This window comes from Pelecanus crispus, chromosome 3 (assembly GCF_030463565.1).
Source record: "Pelecanus crispus isolate bPelCri1 chromosome 3, bPelCri1.pri, whole genome shotgun sequence".
NCBI lineage: Eukaryota > Metazoa > Chordata > Aves > Pelecaniformes > Pelecanidae > Pelecanus > Pelecanus crispus.
The window spans coordinates 25,378,239-25,400,095 of NC_134645.1; the positions used below are offsets into that span (position 1 = coordinate 25,378,239).

Genomic DNA, 21,857 nt, shown 5'->3' on the forward strand with positions numbered 1-21,857 from the left:
GACCATAATTACACAGGTGATGGAGAGTGGTCTCGAAAGGGCTTCAGCCAGCTCCTTCGGCACTCCAGGGGAATCCCATCTGCTCCCAGGAACTTGTGTCTGTCCCATTTGTTTAAATGTTCTTCAAACCGGCTCTCCCTTCCCAAGGGGAACTCTTCCTCACCCCAGGCACTCCCTCTGGCCTCAGGGGTCTGCTATTCCTGAAGGCAGCAAAGGCCAGAAACTTTCGAGGCCATGGCTGGCCGGTTGTCATACCTCCAGCCCAGGGTTTGGTGTTGGTGCCTGGGGTTTACCCTCCCAACATGCAGGACTTTGCACATCCCTTTATTGAACTTCATGAGGCTCATTTTGCCAGCCTGGCCAGTCACCTCTGAGCAGCAGCACAACCCTCTGGTCTATCAGCCACTCCTCCCAGTTTTCAATCATCTGCAAACTCACTGTGTGTGCACTCTGACCCATCATCCAGGTCATTAATGAAGAGGAGAAAGAGTAGTGGCCCCTGGAGCAGGTTTGCCAGAGAAGCTGTGGATGCCCCATCATTGGAAGTGTTCAAAGTCAGTTTGGACAAGGCTTAGAGCAACCGGATTGAGTGAAAGATATCCCTGCCCACGGCAGAGAGGGTGGACTAGATGATCTTTAAGGTCCTTGCCAACCCAAACCACTCTATGATTCTATGATTCTCCACAGACTCTTGAATTCCTGGAGATGAAGTCACCAGATCTGCAGCATCTGGAGAAGGGTCATGGAAAACTGAGGGGAGAAAAAAGGGGGTTGAATGACATCCCTGCACCTCATGACCATCTGTCACTGACCACTGTCACTGGCATGCAAGATGGTCAGCATGGAGAAAACTGTGGAGAGACGCCTTTTGGACACCTTCAGACACACTGGTGAAGAATTGCCCAGGCAGGCAGGTGAGTAGAAATGCTCCCCAGATGCTTTACTTCTTAACTGACAACTCTGTAATCTAAAAAGCACTACTCATTTCAATACGGGCCTTTCAGAAACTGGCTTAGCTACAGCCAAGGATGGATCAGGAGAGTGGTGGAAGTACTCTAGCTTTGCTGGAAAGGCTTGGCTCAGCCCGTGCAGAGCAGACTGGAGCACTAGCACACACTGAACCTCTGTCCAGCTCCGCTGGCTTCAGTCAGCTCTGTGTCTACTGTTGACCAGGAAAACTAGCAGGTAGCAGGCAGGGGGTGTGCTGACTTGGGAACATCAGCAAGCGACACTTCTCTGAGTCGTTAGGAGCATTGTGCAACAGACCTTTCCAAAGTTGGCTCTGCCCTTAGCAACCTGGATTTTCCTGCCTTCAGGAAGTCAGCATGGAAAGATGGCTCCACAGTCCCCTCCATGCGAGCTCTCCATAATTTCCTCTACGTGGTGCAACTTGGGGACAGCTGGGTAAGCAGAAGGAAGAAACTTATGGTGCTGTGCTGCAAAGGCAGCAGCTGGAGGAGTGCTCGTCCCAACAGAGAGCCCTGTGCTGCCCATCAAGCACAAACACGTGCCACCAACTTGAGCTATACAATTTGTGCCGTTATTAGTGGCTACGGAAAGCTTGTAGCATCAGGTTTCCCTCTTTGTCCTGTCAGAGAGGAGCAGTTTGAGGAACAGAAAGCTGTGTGTAGCTGTCCTCCTAGCAGGACTCTTCTGCATTTCCAGAGCTACTGCTGCCTTCCTCTGCAGGGTGCAGTCTCCTTCTGCTCTGCCCTGAGTCACCTCTCCTTGGCTTTTGCTCCCCTTTCAAGCACCTCCTTAAAGGAGGTGGCTCTGGCCTTTTCTGATTTCTCTGCTGCTTTGAATATCTTTGTGGTATCCAGAGACTTATCTCCCAGTGGTTTCCTAACCAGTACTTTCTCCTGGCCTTTTGGGGTTCCTTCAGTGTCTCCTGCTCTGGATTCTGTCCTTTGGGGAGTCTTGGTTGAGCTTATCCACAGCCAAACAGAGCTTTCATCCCTTTTCTTGGTAATGTTACTTAGGATCTGTGCTCACTTGCTGTCCTTTGCTTTCCATTGGTCTTCCTCATCTCCAGATCAGGCAGGTGAGTTCAGGTGCGGCTGCCTCTAGAGAATGCAGGATGGGGAGGAGATTGCCATCGATGCAGTCCAGCAGGCTGTGTCCTTGCCCCATGGCATGTCTCCAGACATCTTCCAGATCATTCCAGACATACAGAAACCCTACGGAATGTGTCCTTGCCCACAGGGATAGTTTCTACTATTGCTCTACCATAGTCTTTGTTCATGCCTTGAGCTAAGAAATCTCAAATTCTTTCCCAACCTTTACTCTGACTGGATTTTCCTGTTCTTCCTGTACAAGCTCTCTTTGTAGAACCACATGGAGTTACTGACTGCTAAGAAATCCTGTGGCAGCACATTCCCTAAGCTGTTTTGCATTGTTCAGATGAAGTACTGGGTGACCGCAGATAGAAGAATTTCACCCTGGTTTGCCTATAACAGCAGCAGAAGTATGGTTTGTAGTGGACCCTTGCCTCAACAAACTCCCATCAAGTACACCAGAATTCAACCACAGCATTTGGGGTTAATTTGGAATTCAGAATGGATGCTGTGCATTGATTTCTGTGAGTGGGCAAATTTCTGATGCAGCGCTCATCTCTTTTAATAGGTAAGAAGGGCAAGTACTGATCCCAAATGGGAGAACCTCTTCATATTTTAGAAATTATGTACTAGCAGCACAGAGGACATTACACTAAAAAAAAAAAAAAAAAAAAAAAAAAATGATGTGGTGATTTCTGAATCTTAGAAATCTGATATGATGGGAGAGACCAAACAAGCACCTGTTTATACTGTACATAGTTAAGGAAGAGAAGCCTTTAGAAATGCTGAGAATCGCTTAAGGTCACCACAACAAAATACTTGCTTGTCTTCTTTCTAGCACAGAGAAAAAGCGAACCGGTATTAAGACTCATGCCACAAAGACAGACTTTCAAGTGATTTTCCTTAGTCATACTTCTCAGTAATAAACTTCACCTGGAGGCATTTCAGAGCATTTATGATGCCTGAGTCCATTCCCCTTGTAACAAAGCCTGCTGGGCAGCTTGCAATTCCCTCTTGACAGGACTGCACTGTCACTCCCAAGGAGCCCCATACAGCCTCTGCAGAGCCTGCTTTTGGAGTGAGCAGCACTCATGACATGTTGTGACCAGGCAAAGCTCCTAACACGTGACTAACAATCCCCAATTCCAGCATTCAGTCTTCCCAAAGAGATGTAGGAAATAAAATCAGAGGGACAAGAACACTCTCCTTTACTGTTCAATCATGCAAGAGAACAACCAGTGTCCCCAAAAGCCTGGCTGAAAATTGTAGCAATTATGATCTGGTCGAGACAAAAATCTCTTAAAAGCTCTTAAATATTAGGAGAAGCTTCCAGAGACGTGACAAAGCACGTATCAGCACATTACACTACTTTCTGCTAGCTATCTGTAACTGCTGAGATAGTTGAGGCTTGTATTTTAATAATTGCTTCATCCGTTTTGGTCCACTGTCTTGTCTTTGCTTCTGGGATTAATTCATTCATGTATTTCTCTTGAATCCCCATGTTCCATCAGGTACAGGACCAGTCGGCAGCAACTCAGAAGAAATGGGTGCAAGACAGCTGAGATCACTTGCCCAAAGAGCCATTTTCTAGGAATTGCTTTGCTTTTTCACTTTACAGGAACACAGAAGGTACCCCAATAGATCAACCCGGCAGCAGCAGTGGGAGACAGAACACATGAGCATGGCTGCTTTCTGCAGTCCATTGCTGTCTTGCTCCCAACAGACAGCGCAGTCACCAGCTATTGCTGACACTGGAGGGGATGCTTTATTTGTTTTTTATTTGCCGCTGCTTGTTTCCAGTGCAGAATGCTAGGGAAGCTCTGTAGCAAGTTAGCCTTGCCTGTCTGCATCTGTAGAGATCAGCAGATGAGGACGTGCTTTCCAAAGGGGTGTATGTATCATAACCTCCCCAGGCGGCTACAGAGCAGATGGAGAGGGGGCAATCACATCTGAAACTTTGATATGGCTGCCTTCTGCTTCAGAGAAAGTTTTGGAAGACAAAATATGGAAGGTGATGATCTCTGACTGTTCAGGGACCAAGGCTATGATTATCTGTGTCATCTCAGTGCTTCATTCCTGTCCTCACTGCTGACTCTAACAGTCAGGGCTACTGCTAGTTTTGCCTCTCTGCGTCCCTGTATCAGCTATGCTGTTTCTCCACGCTCGGGTGTGCGCTGTAGCTTAGCCTCTAGCCCCAGACAGGGTCTCACGGCCCCTCCAGGCCCATGCGGACCAGGTGGTCTTTCATTTGCAACCGCTCTGTTCCCCCATGTCCCACCAGCTCTTCACATGGAAGCAGTTTAATGATGCCAGGCTCATCCCCCCACTGCCCCTTGCAAGAGGCAGCTCAGCAAGCCATTGTCCATTCCAGGTGCTGGGATGCCAACATTTCCAGTCACCCGCAGGTTTCCATGACACCAGAGGGGATACCTCCCAGGTCCCTGCACTGGGAGACGCACCAGCACAGCACCTTGCACCTCATCAGGGGGCCTGCACCCTCCGACGCGCCCCCGCCTCGCCCTGCTCTCCACGCGTTGTGCCCCGGCAGCCCCAGGAGGGCCGATGCCCCGCTGCGCCCCTTCGCTCCCAAAGCCGGCAGGTTGAGCCTGCCGGCACCAGCACTGCTCCCACGCCTAGGAGAGGGGCACCCGGGGCCCGAAACCGACCGTGCCGCACACGGACACGACCACCACCCGCCCCTCGCCCGCCCGTCGAGGCCCCGCCTCTGGCCGCCAACAAAATGGCGGCCGGCGCTTTTGCCCTCAGTAAAGATGGCGCCGCGGTGCCTCTGAAGTGCTGGCAAGCGGCGCCTCCATCGCGAGCCCGCTCCGGAGGTGGGGATTGGCCGGGGCGGGGCGGGGCGTGGTGCGGAGCGGAGCGGCGCGGCGCGGCGCGAGCGCGGCGCGAGCGCGGCGCAGGGTGAGCGGCGGCTGTGCGCGGCGCCGCTCCTGCTGTCTCCGCCGCCCCGGGCCGCCGCCGCCGCCCCCCCCGGCATGAGGAAGCGCAACGAGTCGGTCACGGTGGAGCATGAGCGCGCCGCCGCCGCGCCCGCGCCCCTCGACAAGGGCTGCAGCCTGAGGGACAGCCTGCGCCTGCCCGCCGCCGCTGCCGCCGCTGCCGACGCGGGCATGAAGCGACCGCTGGGCAGGTGAGCGCCGCCGTGGTGGCGTCCCCCGCGCCGGGCTCTGTTGCCCCCGGCCCCTGCCGGGCCCGCCGCTGGAGAGGCCGCCCGCCTCGACCCTCCCCCGCCACCCGCGGGGCCTGCGGCCGCAGCGCCGTCTCCCCCCTCCCCGGAGGGGGCGGCCGGGGGCCTGCCGGGGAGCGGGGCCTGGGGGCTCCCCCTCAGCCTGGTCGCGGGGACGGCGGGGGCAGGGCGGGAGGGTGGCGGGGGCAGCGGGGCAGCGTTTTGCAAGGACAGGGAAAGGGCCTTTCCCCCCAGCACCGCAGCAGCCGGCGGCCGAAGAGCCCCGGGGGCAGGCAGGTAGGTACGTACGTGGGAATTCCGGATGTTTCCCAGCTCGGTTACACTTCCCTGGCTGTTGTGTGCCGGTGCCATCCCCTCGGGTCCTTTCGAGTTCTCAGTACAATTAACTAATTGGAGAACGGGGTGGCGGCGGCTCCTGCAGACCCAGATCTGGCCAGCAAAGGCTGGAAGGATTTGACTTTCATACCTGAGCATTGCTTCGTCCAGCCCCCTTCTGTATAGGCAGGCGTTCGCCTGAAAAAATGGCTAGCACAAAATCCTCTCCGTCAGAGAGTGCCTGTGGAGGAGCAGGGGCCTGCAGGTAGAATGACTGTTTTTTCTTCTTTTTTTCTTTTCTTTTTTTTTTTTTTTTTGGAAGAAGCTGGTGCCTGTCAAAGTGATCGCTTTGCTGTAAATGAATCAGATTTTAGGTGTCGGTAGGAGATGCTTATATGCGTGGCTCTCTTGAAAAGAGTTTAGCTGTGGCTTTTTGCTAGCTGTGTTAACGTTTTAAACATTTTGTACACATTTATGCTGGGAAAATGTTTGCGTTCCTCTACAAAAAACCCTAAAGTCTGTAACAATAGAAGGTGCTTATAAGCTGGAACCTTCTTTGAGCAAGATTTCAGGGGGGTGTAATACACAGTGAAGACTGACTCACAGTTGCAGAGCGCTAGGGAGGAAGAGACGCAACCTTTTAGTTTCATCTACACCATTATTGTGCTTTTCTTTGACTGCGTTTTGTAAGTGTGAAGAATATTTAATGATCAAAACAGCTGTGTGGTTTTGGTAGCTGAAGCCAAATTGCTGTATATTTGGGAATACAGAAGCCTGTTTAAAAAAAAAAAGTGCTTATCAGGGAATTTCTAGAAAATGAGCTAGTGTAGCTGTTTCTCTGGTAAATTTTTTGAGAATTTTTCTGTTCTCGTAGACAGAATTAACATTTGAAAACAACTTTTTCCTGTTCATGACATGGATTTTTGTCATGTTCAAAGATGGAGGCTTTAAAATGTTTTTTCTTTTACTGGGTAATAGCTATTCAATTTTATCCCCTGGAGGTAAACCTTTGGGATGTTGTCAGTGCTCTGTTCGTGTTATGACAAGCTTTTGGTAATTGAAAATGGCGCTGGGTTGATATCTTCATTTCAATGACTGTGCAATAGATCAGACTCTTGTCAGTGCTCTGCTTTTATAACATTTAAAAATTCAGCATGTTTATTGCATTTGTCTGAGTGGATAACTTCTAAGACCAGTGGTAATCAAATAATGGCTTATTAACTTCTTCAACATTACAAATGGCATTCAGGTACTTCTTACTGAAGTGGAAATGCTCTTTCAGTGATGAGCATTGAGCAAGCCCTTAAAAGCACATAGCGCAGGCTGTTGGCTTGGACTGACAGGCAGGTACTTTGTGGAAACCAGACATAGCACAGCTATTAGACACACAGTATTGTAAAGGCCAAGCTAAAAGCAGGGAAAACACATCCCATCTGTGGAAAGTTTTCTTGTATTTATTTCTCCACTTGTGCATTTAAAAATGGTCAGCAGACAAATTTTCCTCACTTTTCTCCATGTTGAGGCTTTGAAGCCTGTTTCAGAAATCCCTGAAGTCCTACATGAGTTTTGGGCTTTTTTTTTTTCTCCTCCTTCCTTTTTGGGTCAGGTACTGTATTCCATACAGCAGTGTTTCTCAAACTCTTGACATTGTAGGAAAACCTTATTTGTTTGCAGCTCATTTTCCCTTTTCCACATCTCAAGAATTTTTTTTTAGAGTCCTGTAGATCATCCTATGTAGTGTTGCCAACATGGTGTGTGTTTGTAACTGAGTAAAAGTGCAACATGGAACAATCACTCACTTCTGTACTTTTGTTTTTTTCTTTTCTGCTGTCCTGGGTTGGGTTGTCTGCCTTTCTTACTGACTTTTAATGGACCTCCTTTGACTTCCTCACCTTGTGAGCCTTCAGACAGTGCTTTGCAAGCAAGATGTCTGGGTCTGCCAATACCCTCCAGTTATGTTTTCTACAGGGTAACAAATACACTGCTGAAGTGTGAATCAGAGCATGCAGGAATAGAAGGTCCAGGCAGAAGACGTATGATGCCCAGAGATAAGGTTGTTGTCCAGAACAACCACCCTGAGTCAGGTCAGACAGCTTTCTAGCTCTGTATCTCACCTTTGGCAGCGGACAGCAGTGGATGTTTAAGGAAGAATGTGAGGAGGGTGCGTATGCAGTCGACCTCCCTTGGGGGGTACCCTGACTGGCCAGTTATGTGGCCAACAAGTTGCTGTACGAGTGTTTAGATCCTCATATTTTAATATGCAAAGTCATGCTGTTATTGTAGCATTCCTTATACCACTGGATATAAAATTAGTGTTTGATTGTGTTGTTGTTTTCAGTGTGTTACATCAGTTTCATTCCCCAGCTCGCAGAAACTGTAAGGAGGTGAAAACTCTGCTGCAAGGTTGCTGGGATGGTGGAGGTGGCATAATATCTGGAATTGGGGATTTGTACCACAGCAAACTATTCTTAGCAGTGTGCTCATTGATGAAGTAGTTACAGACACCAGAAGTGCTCGTTTTGAATCCTGTGTTCAGGGGAAGTCTGCATTTCATACTGCTGTTATTTAGTCTCTCTGCAGACTTGAGAAAACAGCACATATGTTTGGCTTCAGTATGTGGGTTTCAATCTTTTCTTTGTAAATGGTACAAACCACTGGTTAGAAAAGCAAACCGACCCCACGGTAGCCTGAAGTGGCTGTGTAGTTCTGCAGCCAAGGGCTGATCATGTGGCAGATCCTGTGGGTTGGGAGCGCGGGTGGCTGCAGAGGCAGCGATGTTTGTAATTGCAGCAGTGACCAGGGCTGTAGAGCAGCAGTAGAGCTTCTGTGTGCGCTTCCCCAGCAGAGCTCTTTCTGTTCACATTCAGCTCCTCAGCAAAGGCTAAATAGCACCATAACTGTAAATGTAAGCGATGTTTGTGGAATACAGTATTGTCTTACCAGCAGTAGCAGCAGCTTATTCTTGCAGCAGTATTTTTGAATTTTACTAGCGCTGTATTTGTCCCTCTGTTTTGGTTCAGTCATATCATCACACTGTGCTCATTCATCCAGGAGCTGAAACTCATTCTGAAGAGGTGGCTGTGCATTTGAACTACTCTGTTACAGAAGGGGTGTGTGTGCATGCATACATAACAGAGGTGGATAGCTGATAAATAAGATTGATTTGGCTTCAGCTAGTGCATTCTGTAGTTGGTGTGGCTTTTCTTAATAAGTGGTTTACAAACGGAAAGGAACAAATACAGGTATTTCTGCTTTTCTTCCACAGGTAGCAGTAAAATACAATATCGTGGTTATCTAAGAACTACTAAAGAGCTACTTTAAAAGTCTGTGAACAATTTGGTTTTTTTAAAGGAACTGAGATGTCTTGTCTGAAACTATTAAATGCAATAATGCAGTACTAAAGAAGCAGCATGTGGTGCTTGGTTTTCCTGGTATGTGTGTTTTGTGTGGATGGTCATTCCTCTAATATTTGTGTTATGATGCATTTTCCAGGTGACAGTGTTTAAGTGCTAGATGGTTATTAAGGTAACATTGTGTTTTGTGTAGTTGCTCTGACTCATTTTTGTGGTCAGTGACTCTGATGTTCTGAGGAAATGTGTTTTGAGCAGCCTTAGATAGAGAAAATCTTTATGTGGGAGTACAGAGAATAAAGAAAATCAAGTGAGCTTAATACTGGCATTGATATCAAAGCAAATTCTCCTATCTCATTTCTGCTGAACCCTAATCCTCGTGGCAAAGTCACATGTGTATTACCATTCACTTTTGTGACCTAGTCCTTATCTGTGCCTCATTAATCCCAATCAATAGTCTAACTAGACTCAAAGTATGAATTTTGCCATTCCCTATTCTCCTACAAATGCTTGTTTGCTGCAAATGTTAAAACTTGTTTCTGTCTCTCTCCATGCTGTGAAGGAGCGAAGCGCTGCAAATCCCATGTGTGTAAGCTGTATACCTTGATACTTTTGATACAGAATGTAAGAGCTATACTTTTGCATTAAAAGTTTGGCCTGTGACTTTAACTCTCAGTGGGGAGAAACTGTGGACTTGCTTAGAGATTCTTTGAAACGGTATCTTTGTACTGTAAGGTTAACAAACCTTTAACAAGCTCTTTAAATCACAGCCTGAAACCAGCAGACACCAAGGTCAGAAGAACTAGGAGCATCATCACCCAAGATAAGTGCAGAGAAACTAGTTAGGACTAGCACATATAGTAGCAAAGCTGTGATAAGCTGCTCAGTGAGCCAACTCATGACTATATATCGGAAAAGGACCTGGAGTTCATGGAAGGGACATTGAAAGACCCCTCTACAAAGACCACTGGGGACCCCTCAAGGACCACCAACCCAAATCACCGAGCCTGTGCACCTGGGGAGAGAACATGTAAATCAGTTCTGGGGATTCATTATCCTAAGACCACCTTTTCCAAGAAATATGATGAATATGTATATTTCTGTCCTACATAAATTGTATGTCTTTGGTTGTGCAGTATGCATGTTAGGTGGAAGTATCCCCTGTGCATCTGGCACTGTAAGTAAAGAATGCCTGCTTTCTAAAGCTTCCAAATGAGTCTTGGAGAGTTTTCGTAAGCCGTAATTTTCGGTATCACTTTTCTCCAGCAATGCAGGAAGACAAGCCTGCTGTCCCTCAGGCTGTCTTTTCAGTTATCTCTGCTATCTTTGCTCCTAGCGACCCCCTGTTCCTGGCACAGGTCCCTGCACGGTGTGTTTCTGGCACCCTTCCACTGGCTGCCCAGACTGTATCCCAGAAGCTACATCTTTTTGTCTGAATGTATTAAAGTTTGGTGTAATTTCAGTTACACTGTGATCACCCATGTTTGCCGCCTTGCTCGTTGTGTGCAGCTTTCTCAGCTAGTGCTTTCTCTTGAATGGCAGAAGGTTGCTTTTATGGTACACTTTCCTGGGTATTTTATGAAAATACAGTGAGGTACTGAAGACAAGAGGCTGCAGCAGTCTGCTGGTATCTTTCCCTCTGATGCAGCTGAATTTTACTGGAACGGTGAGTGTGCCCAGGCATGTCGAATGCGATGTGTGGTGACCCTTGGTGCCATCCTGCCACAGCAGCTGAAGTGCTCTGTGCATTTGCGTGTCTCTTTGGATGTAAGCAGCAGTATCTTTCCTCTGACAGAAAACTTGAAAACTCGACCATCTCTATTATCTGTGTGACTGTCCCTATCCGCGCCCCCCCCCCCCCCCCCCTTATATCTCTAGGCCTAGCCCCTTTTCTCCTGATGTAACTTTATCTAGAAGCATTTGCAGAGTCTTTTATGATTATTCCAATCTGGTTGTTGTAGCAGAGATGACAAATTTTTGAATTGTTCTCCTGCAGGTTTTCATCAATATCTTCCTTAAGATTCCCCCCTGCCCCAAGTGAGTTTTGTGCTATTGTTTTTCTTAATTGCTGTCTTCAGGTTAAACCAATTACTTGTTAGTGCTCTTCAAGGAGGAACATGCTGCTTATATAGAGACATCTCATCAGTCATGAAGCTTTTTCACCAATTCCACCTTCCTACTGGGTAGCTGCTGCTATTTCAGTGTTCTTGAGCAAAGTTCACAAAGGAGCTGTGAAATGGTTTCCAGTCGCTTGCCTGTGCTTTCTTCCATGGTAAGTACAGGTTGAATCACAGTTCCTCATTTGTGTAAAATGTGTAAAAGCAGCTTGCTCTGTGTGTGGATTTTTTTGAGTGTGGGTCACTCCCCCCCCTTTTTGTTACAATCCTCTTGAAGAGGATGCACAGTAATATTTTGCTCAGATCTGTAAAAAATGGGACTGTGTAATTACTTCCACATGTATCCACTCTCTTTTTATGAATGGGAACTCAGTGGCTGTGTCTAAATCCTCGTTTGTCTCATGCATTGTCAGCCATTTTGGCAGCTTATGGCTAAGTGAGTGCCTCTGAATTGCTCCCAAGTTACCCAGTTTGGGGCATTAGGTGTTCAGTCTCTGCATCATCTTCCCAATTTGTTCAGCCTTTGCAGCCATTATAATTCTCTTTCCTTGTGCTCATCTTCTCCCCGCTCTTTCTCAAAGAGATATAATTCATTCAGCAAAAATAGCAAGACTCCCTGCAATGTGGGGAATTATTAGTTTTATTAGTGTGGTTTTTTTTTTTAATCTGGGCTTTTTTTTTTAAGGACTTACTGATTTGTGAGGCCATCGTGTTGATGTGTAGCTGACAGTTCTGTGCCTCAGTGTGTTACTGTTAAAGCCTATCTTCTTTCACCATGTTCATCACTGACTTTGGTTTTTTTTTGTCTTAAACAGGCATAGTCTACTCTCTCAAGCATCTCTTGAAATTCCTAGAATCCTCTTGCAGGCCTGTCTGTATGATCTAAAATTTCTTTCCTTGGATCCCACTTTCCCATGAGTCAGTCTTTCTACATTTTCTGTAATAGTGCACAGCATTTTTCTGCTGCATTTGCCCTCTGTTATGTCATCTAACAGTCTCATAGTCTCTGAGCAGTTTTTTCAAGTCCCCATGTTTCTCATGGAGAACTGCTCGAGCAGGCTTGCCTTAGACTGAAGGCAGTTTGCCCTCTAGTTATGACCGAGTTTTGTGCTGGCCTCCTTGAACTCCTTATTTCATTGCAGTGCCATACATCTGACATCATGCATGCCCCTGGGTTCAGTAGCTCTGCTTTAATGGCTTATGCCTGAATTAATAATTACTGCGGTGTTATTAATTGCTACTACTTTAACTCCTATAAAGTCCTTTTCTACTTAGGAGCTGTATGAATTGGAGACCTCTGCTTGTTTCAGTATACCTAAACTTCCCAACATACGGGTGGTTCTGGGTAACTCCTGGGACTGAGGGGACTTTCTAGTCACCTCTGGAGTGAAGATGTCTGTGGACACCAAGGTCTTATCAGTGTTGTTACAGTCTTTTCTGTCCTTTCTTCTCAACTGGCCACTACCGGTTCCTTTGGGCATACCAGTGGGTATAATTATGGGCTGGGTTGTCAGCCAGTGTGATGCTGTGCTATAGGATGACCAGCTAAATTGAGCTTCTAACATCAGCACAAGTCCTAGGTTCACATGTGCGCTTTTCCCTTTAGATATCCTTTTTTCCTCTGGTATCCCCATGTCTATTTCCAGCCTGTTTTCACTTACACAGAGGATCAATGGTCTACTTATGACAAGGTAATTTTTGAGGATGACTTGCTTTCATGCTATAAATGGCACGTAGCTGCTGAGCCAGGAATCTAGTTCTCTGCAAATGCAGTTACAGGTCATCACAGTGAGTCTGTAGGTTTTCTACAGGATGCAGTACATATATGTGGGGTTTTTTGGGTGAAAACAACATTGTGGTGTTTTCATGAAAATTAATGATGATGGCATCACTTCTTCTCCAGAATCCACTGCTGCAGTGCATGCAAGAGGCCTGGTATACCCAAGCAGGGCTTGTGCTGTAGATGAAGAGTCCTGCCTACTGAGTCCAGTTTCCTTTGAAAGGCACCATGATGTCCTCTTAGGAGGCTGCAGCTAAGTTACTTTATCCTTCTAGGCCTGAAGGGCAAGTCAGATTATTTTGGTAATCATGCCAGGATGTGAAATCAGTAAATAGGCTTCTACAGCAATTCTCCTACAAAACCCTGGGTTTTGGAAACTCAGTGGGTAGCTGCACTGTAAGTGTCGTGTTGTTGGTGTTGCAGTAGTGGACGGCTTCTGACATCAAGAGTGAGTGATTGTAAACAAAGGAGATTCACTAAGGCTGTAATGTGAGAGCACTGTGTTCATGTAGCTGTGACTGAATCAGCACCACAAGAAGATTAAAAGAAAGTACTTCTGGTGTATTAAAAGGTAACAGGAGACCTAGGAGACTTTAAAGTCATTAGCCTGAGGTGGAATCTGTGCAATTTTAATGGTAAGAGTTAATTTGCAATTCAATGGAAGAAGATTTAGCAGCTAAATATATATACTAATGAAAATACATCTGCCCTGTGGAAGGGAGGTCTCAGTATAAAATGTAACAGGTTTGTCAAGATTACAGCATGGTTGATGAAAGCATCAGTGGTAAAATTGTTTCTCCAAAGCACTTGACTTCATACTATAGTTTATTTTATTGAAAGGGCTTGCATTGCTAATGGAGAGCATGTTATCTGTATTGAAAACTGGCTCAGTTGAGAGAGAAACAACTGGGAGTTATCTTGGGATTGATGCTTGGGCTCAAGGTTGTGTAATTTTGTGTATCAACCATCCAATAATGAGACAATTACTGTTGGAAAAACTGGGAGAAGAGGGATGATGAATAGGGCGGTCGGCAGGCTGGGGCGGCTGGTGAAATTGTGAAAAGGTCACCAGAAAACAGGTTAAACATAACTAGCCATAAGGCAGGATGGTGGGGGAGAGTGTGGAGGTTGTAACTGTGGGACGGGAACTGTGACAAAGAGCGAAGTTGTTCTAAGTAATCACCTCTGCAAGCTGTCATGTGTCCTTTTGCACAGGCCTGGCACAAGTATTGCCTATCCAGGAGTAAGGTTGTGATCTAGGCTTTGCACTTTTGCCTTGCTGGCATGCATCTCTTCTTCAAAGCAGTAGGTGTTGGTAAAACAGTGCAACACTGAGCTTCAGAAATCTGCCTCTTCCTTATTGAAGGCAATTTAAACTTGCCATCAGAATCTCCTAATTTTAGACTTTATTAAGTGCCTTGACCATTTAAAGTATGACTGTTGAACTGAGCCAACAGGAAGGGTGTCTGTGTTTACTTTCCAAGTCAAAGTGTTTAACAGATTTATTTCAATATTGTAACTCTTACTGAGTAGCAGAGCAATAAAAAAAGATTGTTAGTCTAGCAAACTAACTTTAAAACACAAACACTTGAAAATATTTAAGTCCCACAGCTGCCCTCTCCTTGTTCAAAACAATCAAACCACAGAAAGAATTTTAGAAATTGAAAGAAGAGCATGAAAACCCCAGGCATCAAAGTTGTCTTCCAAATCTAGCAAATAGCTGAAGCTAAACTTCCACTGGAGGGTATATAGGATTGTCTAGTGCAAGTAGTTCAATCTTTGTGGAGTTTATTTTAAAAATAAACAGAAAAATCATCCCTCCCCCACCCCCAATAGACTGGCCAGTTACACTTTTTTGTAACTGCCATGTCTGAGTGGATGCTGAATGGCTTTAAGCACAGCTAACAGAATATAGAATTCCTCTTTTAACATCTCTTAAGCTCAGAGTTTGTTTCTCATATCATGCTTGGGAAGAGATAATGGTGTTGTTTGGTTACCTCCCTCTTGTGTTTTAGTAGGGGTGATGTGTGAATAGCAAGAGCTGGTGTTCCTTCTCAGCCTCTGAAAAGAAGAACTGATGGGTAGGCTGAAAAGTGGGCCCTACCCTTCACTTACAGTGCGCTTCTTGTACATCAGGCACAGGATGAAGAAGGGTAACTGAGACTTCAGATATTCTTTCCTGTAGTATCTGTGCTCCTGTTCTGAACATGAATGGTTATGTTAAAATCAGATTTGTACCCACTTAAAATGCTGGTTCATTTTTCTTGCAAAAGAGATTGGTGTTGAATAATAACTGAAATGAGGTTGTGTGGAGCCTCTCTCATTACTAAAGGTGTGCAGAATAAAGGACTTTGTGTGGCATAACTGGGGGAAAAAAAACAACCAAACAACCAACCCCCCCCTTGGAAGAATACTGTTCTCTGCTATCCCACTGAAAAGTAAATGCATTTACACTGGCTAGAGGCTGATTTGCCTTCCCCTGGGATGACTTTTCTGAGACAGAGAAGCCTACACAAATGAGAGTGATGTAACTGGAGCTTTGGAGTCAGGGCTTCCAGGTTGCAGCATCCTTGCTTCAGGAGAGTGAGTGCAAGGTGTTTAAGAATCAAGTAGACTTTTAGACTTCCTTGGCATCCACAGGAAGAGAAGCCTGGCTCTGTTTTCTCCCCTAAAGTAGTCCTATCTCACTTTTTGTGAAGTTTTTTATTTGGTTTCAGAGCAGCTTTAGGAAGCAGGAATAAAGCTGGCAATGTCAGTTTTACAGTGCTGAATATGAAAACTGTGAATTGGACACAATCAGTGGAAATACCACATTCTCTTGTCCTTGCAAATCCAGCAGAAATGCAGTGAATAATCTTTTCTTTTAGTTTCCAATAGCTTTGTGCTGTCTCTAGCAATGCATTCTTTTCCCTTTTGACTACCGGAGTAGGGACTACATTTCACTTCAAACTTTGTGGTGGGCTGATGTACAGTGCTGCAAAGTGTTCCGTTTCTATGCAGTTAAGTAGAAACTCCCAACACCTGCTTTTCACCTTCTTTGAGTATGTGTTTTCTGGCTTGGCTCTTCAGAGTTTTGTAGTATTGGCAAAGGCTCTGGTTTTAATTGTCATTAATTTTTCAAGCCTTTGTCCTTTTGGAGTTGTTTCCACAACAAGATGATAGCTAAAGCTGGAATCCCTGAATAAAGCACAGATGAAAGCAGGAACAGATTAATCTTCCTGGCTGTATGCAAAATAACCCCCTGTCCAAGGTATGTCAGAGGCTGGGAGTGGTTCTTTATCTGTTCATACATCTATTCTTTAGCCACGGCTGTTGCTTTATGGCCATGCATAAAGCCTCCCTTTCTAAACAGGTCACAGTTACAGAGGGCACTGTGACTGCCAGCTAAATGTAACTGTGCTCAGCTGACAGTCAGCATATGTAATGTTTTGGCATTGTTTAAAGTTCTTGTTTGCTTGTATGCCTCTACCAGGGAACTGTTGGTTCATTGTAATCAAAATGTATTACTAATGATGTGTTCTGCATCTAAAAGGTGGCAGTATCACTGCTAACACAAAAGCATTTTTTTCTTCAGGCTTTCAAGAAGGAATGGCTTCTGGTCTCTGCCAGCAAAAGCAGAGCTGTCTCAGTTGGACAAATGTAAGATGACCATCTTCATGCGTTTAAGAGGTAAAAGGTCTACAATACACAAATGAGACTTTTGCTGAGGTGGTTTAAAAGAGATCCAGAGTGACAGAGCCTGCCAGTAGTGGTAATTCTCAAGCTGTGTGCCTGGTGGCTGTCTCCCAAAAGCTGTTGTGTGAAAACAAGGTTTCATGTTCACAAAGTTGTGCGGCTTGGAAATACAGACCTGTTCATACATGTGTGTCCATAGGAACAAAGTCTGAATCTATGGATTTCTGTTATTGCTGCAAGGTTAACACACGCATGCAAGTCTGGCTGATTAACAGCACGTTAACAAGTTTTAAGTGGTGGTAGGGGAACTGGCTTGGCTGTACTGTATGCTTTTTCAATTATGGTATGCATTCAGCAGGCAAGTGGCTTTATGTTAAATGGCAGTTAGGAACTGTGGTGGAGTACTACATTTCTAAATTGGTTCTGCTCTTGAACCTTTGCTTGTGCACCCTGATATTCCTCCTCGTGAAGGAGAGTGTGGTAGAGAGAAATGAGCTGTACTGCTTCAAAAAAAATCTGACTCATCTGGTCTCAAGCTCCTGTTTTGCACTTCCGATGCTGTTTCAGTCTTTTCATGTTTATGTTCTGGTTTTTCCTCTTCCATTTGCAGACAGCTTTGTGTTCCCCAGCTTGTGGACTAGTGAGGGGGCTGTGCCTTTAATATAAACCAGCGGTGGAATGAGTGGAAAACTTAAGGATTCAGTAAACACTGTGAAGGGAGTGTACTTGCACCACAGTAGTATCTCAGTGCCAAGCTTGACTAAAATCTAGTGTGGGTGACTTCGGATTTGATTAGCGTCAGCAGCATTGCTGCGGAGCTCTGGAGAAATCATGTTCTTAGAATTTAAACACATGGTTCATACTGGAAAGGTTCTGGTGCAAACTAAATGGCCGTTGCAGAAGATGCATTCAAGGCAAGTCAAAAACCTTAAAACCCTAATCCCCAAGCCTGCTTTTCTGTCCCAGAAGTCAATTGTTCAATTGTCTAGGGTATAATTATTCATTGTTCGCTGCGTACTTAAAATATCAGAAGCATCTGCTCCTTTCTTCTTCAAACACAGCTTTCAGGTTAATCTTGTCACACACAATTCATACTTCTCAATACTTAGGTAAAATGGTATTAGCATTAGTAACATAGCTGTTGCTTAGGCTGTGCTGTCATTTTAAATAAATCGGTGCTGTATTGCCAAATGTTCAGCTCGTTCTTGTCTCCTGGTCTGTGACACATATGTAGATTTGCCCAGTCAGAATATAAGTTATCAAGGCTGATGTTCCAAGCTCCTGTCCTTCAAAGGAAATGCCAATACTTACAGTGGTTTAATTAGACAAGCAGTGTTGTTACTACCTTTCAGGGGTAGTCAGCTTAGGCAGTGGTTGTGAAGAGGAGAGCCTGAGGCATGGCACTGGGAAGGGGCGGGGTGCTCGAGGGGAAAAAGTTAGGTGTAGCTCCCATGTCCCTGTCCTGTGGGGTGTGTAAATGCTTGTGTGAGCCTTTCCCTACCTTGCTTCATTTGATTTGCTTTTTGCAAATGTTTCAAGGCCCATACATTACCTGCAAGCTGCACCATTATTTCTGCTCATTAACGTTGTACACTAACTTGCCTTTCCCTGGCTTTATGGACTTCTTCCCCCCTGCCCCACACTGCGCTCCGAGTCTCTGCATGACCCTCCCTGGCATTTCATTGCTATCAACTGACTGATCAGCAGTGCCTTCCTGTTCCCCTTACCCTGAGTGCTGATGCTGCATTTCCTCCTCTTGCTGCACCGGGATGGTGATTCTTGCAGGTTCTACCCAAGATCTTTCCCTGTTCTACAAGCTGAAATGTGGTGATTAAGGTCTCCATAGCTGGAGCTTGCTGGCATCTTCTGAAAAAAAAAAAAAACAATTTATTGAGATGCTCTCCTTTACTTTGCAGTTACAGCACTTGGAGAGACAGACCTGAGTTCTTGTAAATGACTGGCTAGATGGCTTCCTTCTGGCTGTTTATTGTTTTAAGTTAATGTTTAATCACTTGATATCAATCAGAAGGAGGCACAGAAGCTGTCTAAATGAGAGTCTGGGCTGTAAGAGGGGAACTAGGTAATGAAGTGGTAGGCTGGGGGAATTTGGGAGCTTAAAGTTTCAAACCTCATCTGCATTCAGATAGTTGGAGCAACACTGCTTTACCCAAGCCAAAAGAAGATGCCCTGTAGGCAACAGCTTGTTTTGGGGCTGAAATGGATGAGGAAGCCTCAGGAAAGAGCTTGGAAATAGCCAGTTTGCAGTGAGGGGAGGGAAAGGACATTGCTGAAGAGGAGCGTGTCTAAGGCAGCAGTTCTACAGTCTTTGTAGGCTGATGCCACTGCCAAAAGAAAAGGTCCCTCAAGTTCCTTCTTTGGACAGGCTTTTCTACCACAACTGCTAAACCATCTTTACAAACTGATCAAATTAAAAAGCTAATTTTATAAGTATTTGCATATATCTGTTATAATGTGGATACAGGTTCGGGTCTTTCCTAGTTTCTTTTGTGGCCACGTTAACATTTGCCAACATCAGGCTGCATAGGTATGGAAGTGCATGGAAAGTGGGATAAACTGTATAGTTTACCCATGCAGAGCTTGTCAAATGAACTTAGGTAACTTCTCTGACTGAAAGGGGATGTGGGGAGATTTTTTTAAAGATGATAGAAATCCAGTAGGCCTAACTGAAGGCAGCATCAGTAGGCATTTGATTTATGTTACATGGGACATTGTTAATGGAAAATAAGGGGTTGGATGCTGAAAGTGCTGGTTAGCGTATAGGCAGAATATTCTGGTTCTGTTTGCTGACATGCAGCACTCCTCTGGAGCTGTGTATGCAGCTTTTACTGTCTTTCTGTGATACTGCTATGAACAGAGAAATAAGCTAGCGCTTATGATAGCTTTCTGCTGTGCTTTAGAGATACAACATACTATTCAGCAAAAAAAAAAAAAAGCATTTTTTGCTACAATAGCAGTAAATTTTAGTAGCTGGCAGTGTTTTTCTGTGGTTAGAACAGTTTTAATTTCCTGCCAGATGCTAACTCAAAATGTTTTATGGGTGTACTGTCATTTCCTTGTCAATGCTCGTTTTTGAGCTTTTGCCTCTGTTGGTCCACCTTCACTTTCCGTCACTACTGGTGGGGTGTCTATTTAAAAAATAAGCTGTCATAGATTCTGAGGAACCTGAAGGTGGAGCTTGCATGTTTGAAAACATTCTCAAAAACCTCAGCTTGCCTTTCTTTTCTGTCTTTTGTGAAAACCTGTAGGCTTTAAATTAGTTGCCTTTCCACTGCCTTATTAAGCCCATTATTCTTGTTAATTTGTCTTTTAATTAAAAGAGAAATAGTAGAACATCCCAGCTGTTTGCTCCTGGGCACAGTCAAAGTAAGTAGGCTGGTGGGAACTATGGAGTGGAGTAGCTTTTCCTGGACTGGGTCTCTGCTGGTGACGGCTTGAATGCCTTGCTCCATCCTAGCTTTTTAAGGCCGATGTTAAAGAAGGTGTGCTTAGTGTTTTATTCAACCCCTCTCCCACTTTCTCATTGGTGTAAATAGGACCATTTAGTAGCTTAGCCAGATTTTGAGATTTGGATAGCTTTTTCTATCTCTGCCTACTGGGTAAATCTTTATTCAGCTTTTGAAGTACTCTCATACCCCTCTCTTTTTCTAGGAAAAATCAGTGTTCAGTGAGCAGGCAGCTAGTCTGATTTGTTGTGTGAACCTGGCAAACTTTAGTCTGTCTAGCTTAGCTCTGCATCGCCAGAGGGCTATTCATGAAGCATCGGCCAGGAGAACTTTGCCAGGAGTTGGTGGGAGGAATTAAGCAGACAACTGTTTTAGGTAGTGTGTCCTTCATAGGATGAGGGAATGGACTGGGTGACTTATCGGGATCTCTTATAACCTCTTTACTGTTCGCTTATCTATGACATGACTAAAATAGTCCCTGATTTCAGATGCTTTTCTTAAGTTGGACGATGAACATTTTGGATGCTACAGTGATGAAAGCCATAGGATCAGGTATGAATTTGCCTGTTGCATCTTCTGTACCTTTGATGCCATAGAATGGAAATTTACCATGTATTAATTGACTAATACTTCCTGGTAACAGATCTAACAACTCTTACTGTTAATGCTCGCTTTTACGTGCAGATGGAGTTGTACTTGAATTGTAGAGGCTGTCAAAGAACAAATAGATACCCAACCTTTTCTGTCTCATCTCAATAGCTGAAAGATCAGGTTGTCTTTTGCAACATCAAAAAGTAAATTGTGTTTTTCACAGACATGACATATGTCAGTAACAATTTATTCTGCTGCTGGGTGCTTGAAAAATTGTTAAGTCCTTTACCCTTGTAAAAAATATGCTTTGCATGGCTCCTTGCAATGTAGTATCTTCATTCTTTTGAAGAAGTGCTGAAGTGATGACACTATACTGCAGTTTAGTTTTCGAGGGAGAGACTAGAGTATTTCTTCAGAAAGAGCAAAGGTTCAAGATTTTAAGGAACTCTTTGTAGGAGATGGCAAAGGGATCTGGTAGACCTAATTTTCTTCTTGGTCTTCAGATCTTTCCAAGAGCAATGATTTTTAGGAATTGGCTGAAACTAAAAGTCTCTGAGGATGGAAATATCCATGCAGTTTATGCCCATGACTTTTTGGGCTTGTGTTATAAAACAAGCTTGGAAAAAAATGAGTAATGCCTTTACATTTGTATTTTGTTTCCAGGATTGTGGTTTATGTTTGGTTTTTTTTTTTTTTTAGATGATTGCTTAATCCCTAGAATAGCAAGACGAGTTTGGGGCCTTTGTTTCTTTTTGAGTTGTTTTGCAGTGAACTGATACTGTTAAAAAGGATCCTAATGCCAAAGGGAGGGATCAGTCACTCAGATGCTAAGAGTTCTGGCAGATACTGGCTGTGCTCCCGTTGGCTTTCATGAATTTGGGGGAAGATCTGTTTTCAGGATTGGATGAGTTTTCTATAGTTCAATCTCCCTGCTCTCTATACAGTGCCTCCGGTGAAGCAGAATTAAGGCTTGGCTGCAGACTTTTCATTGAGGAGAATTTTGCATAGCTAGGCCCAAAATAAAAGAATCACGTGGTTGCCTGTTTGCCTATGCAGCTTACTTCACTATGCTCAGAAACAAGGAAGGAACAAACCCTTTGACATTAGCATCTTTTCAGTTTGCATTTGTCTGCACATAAAACAGGTTTTGCAGCAAACCAGAGGAGAAAAAGACCCATATTAATCTTGTAGTGGAAAATTACTTTATTGTGTGTCACTGCACAAGCTGTCCAAAAGCTGCTGGTAACATTTCGGAGTGGAGATGAGACCCACTGCCTGTCTGTGAACTCCTGTTCAGAAGCTG

The 21,857-nt window shown here is 44.9% G+C and overlaps 1 protein-coding gene across 2 annotated transcripts in view; it reads left to right on the forward strand.

The window, feature by feature from the left end:
- Window positions 1-694: 694 nt before the first annotated feature.
- ABHD12 (abhydrolase domain containing 12, lysophospholipase) overlaps window positions 695-21,857 on the forward strand; it is a 49,900-nt gene continuing 28,737 nt past the window's right edge. Inside the window, exon 1 of one of the 2 annotated variants that reach the window (XM_075707605.1) lies at window positions 695-914. In XM_075707605.1, the coding sequence (XP_075563720.1) occupies window positions 833-914 (82 nt within the window). In that variant the 5' untranslated portion in view covers window positions 695-832. Of the gene's footprint in view, window positions 915-5,050; window positions 5,206-21,857 lie in introns of those variants that run through there. The other variant, XM_075707604.1, reaches the window with a different exon arrangement.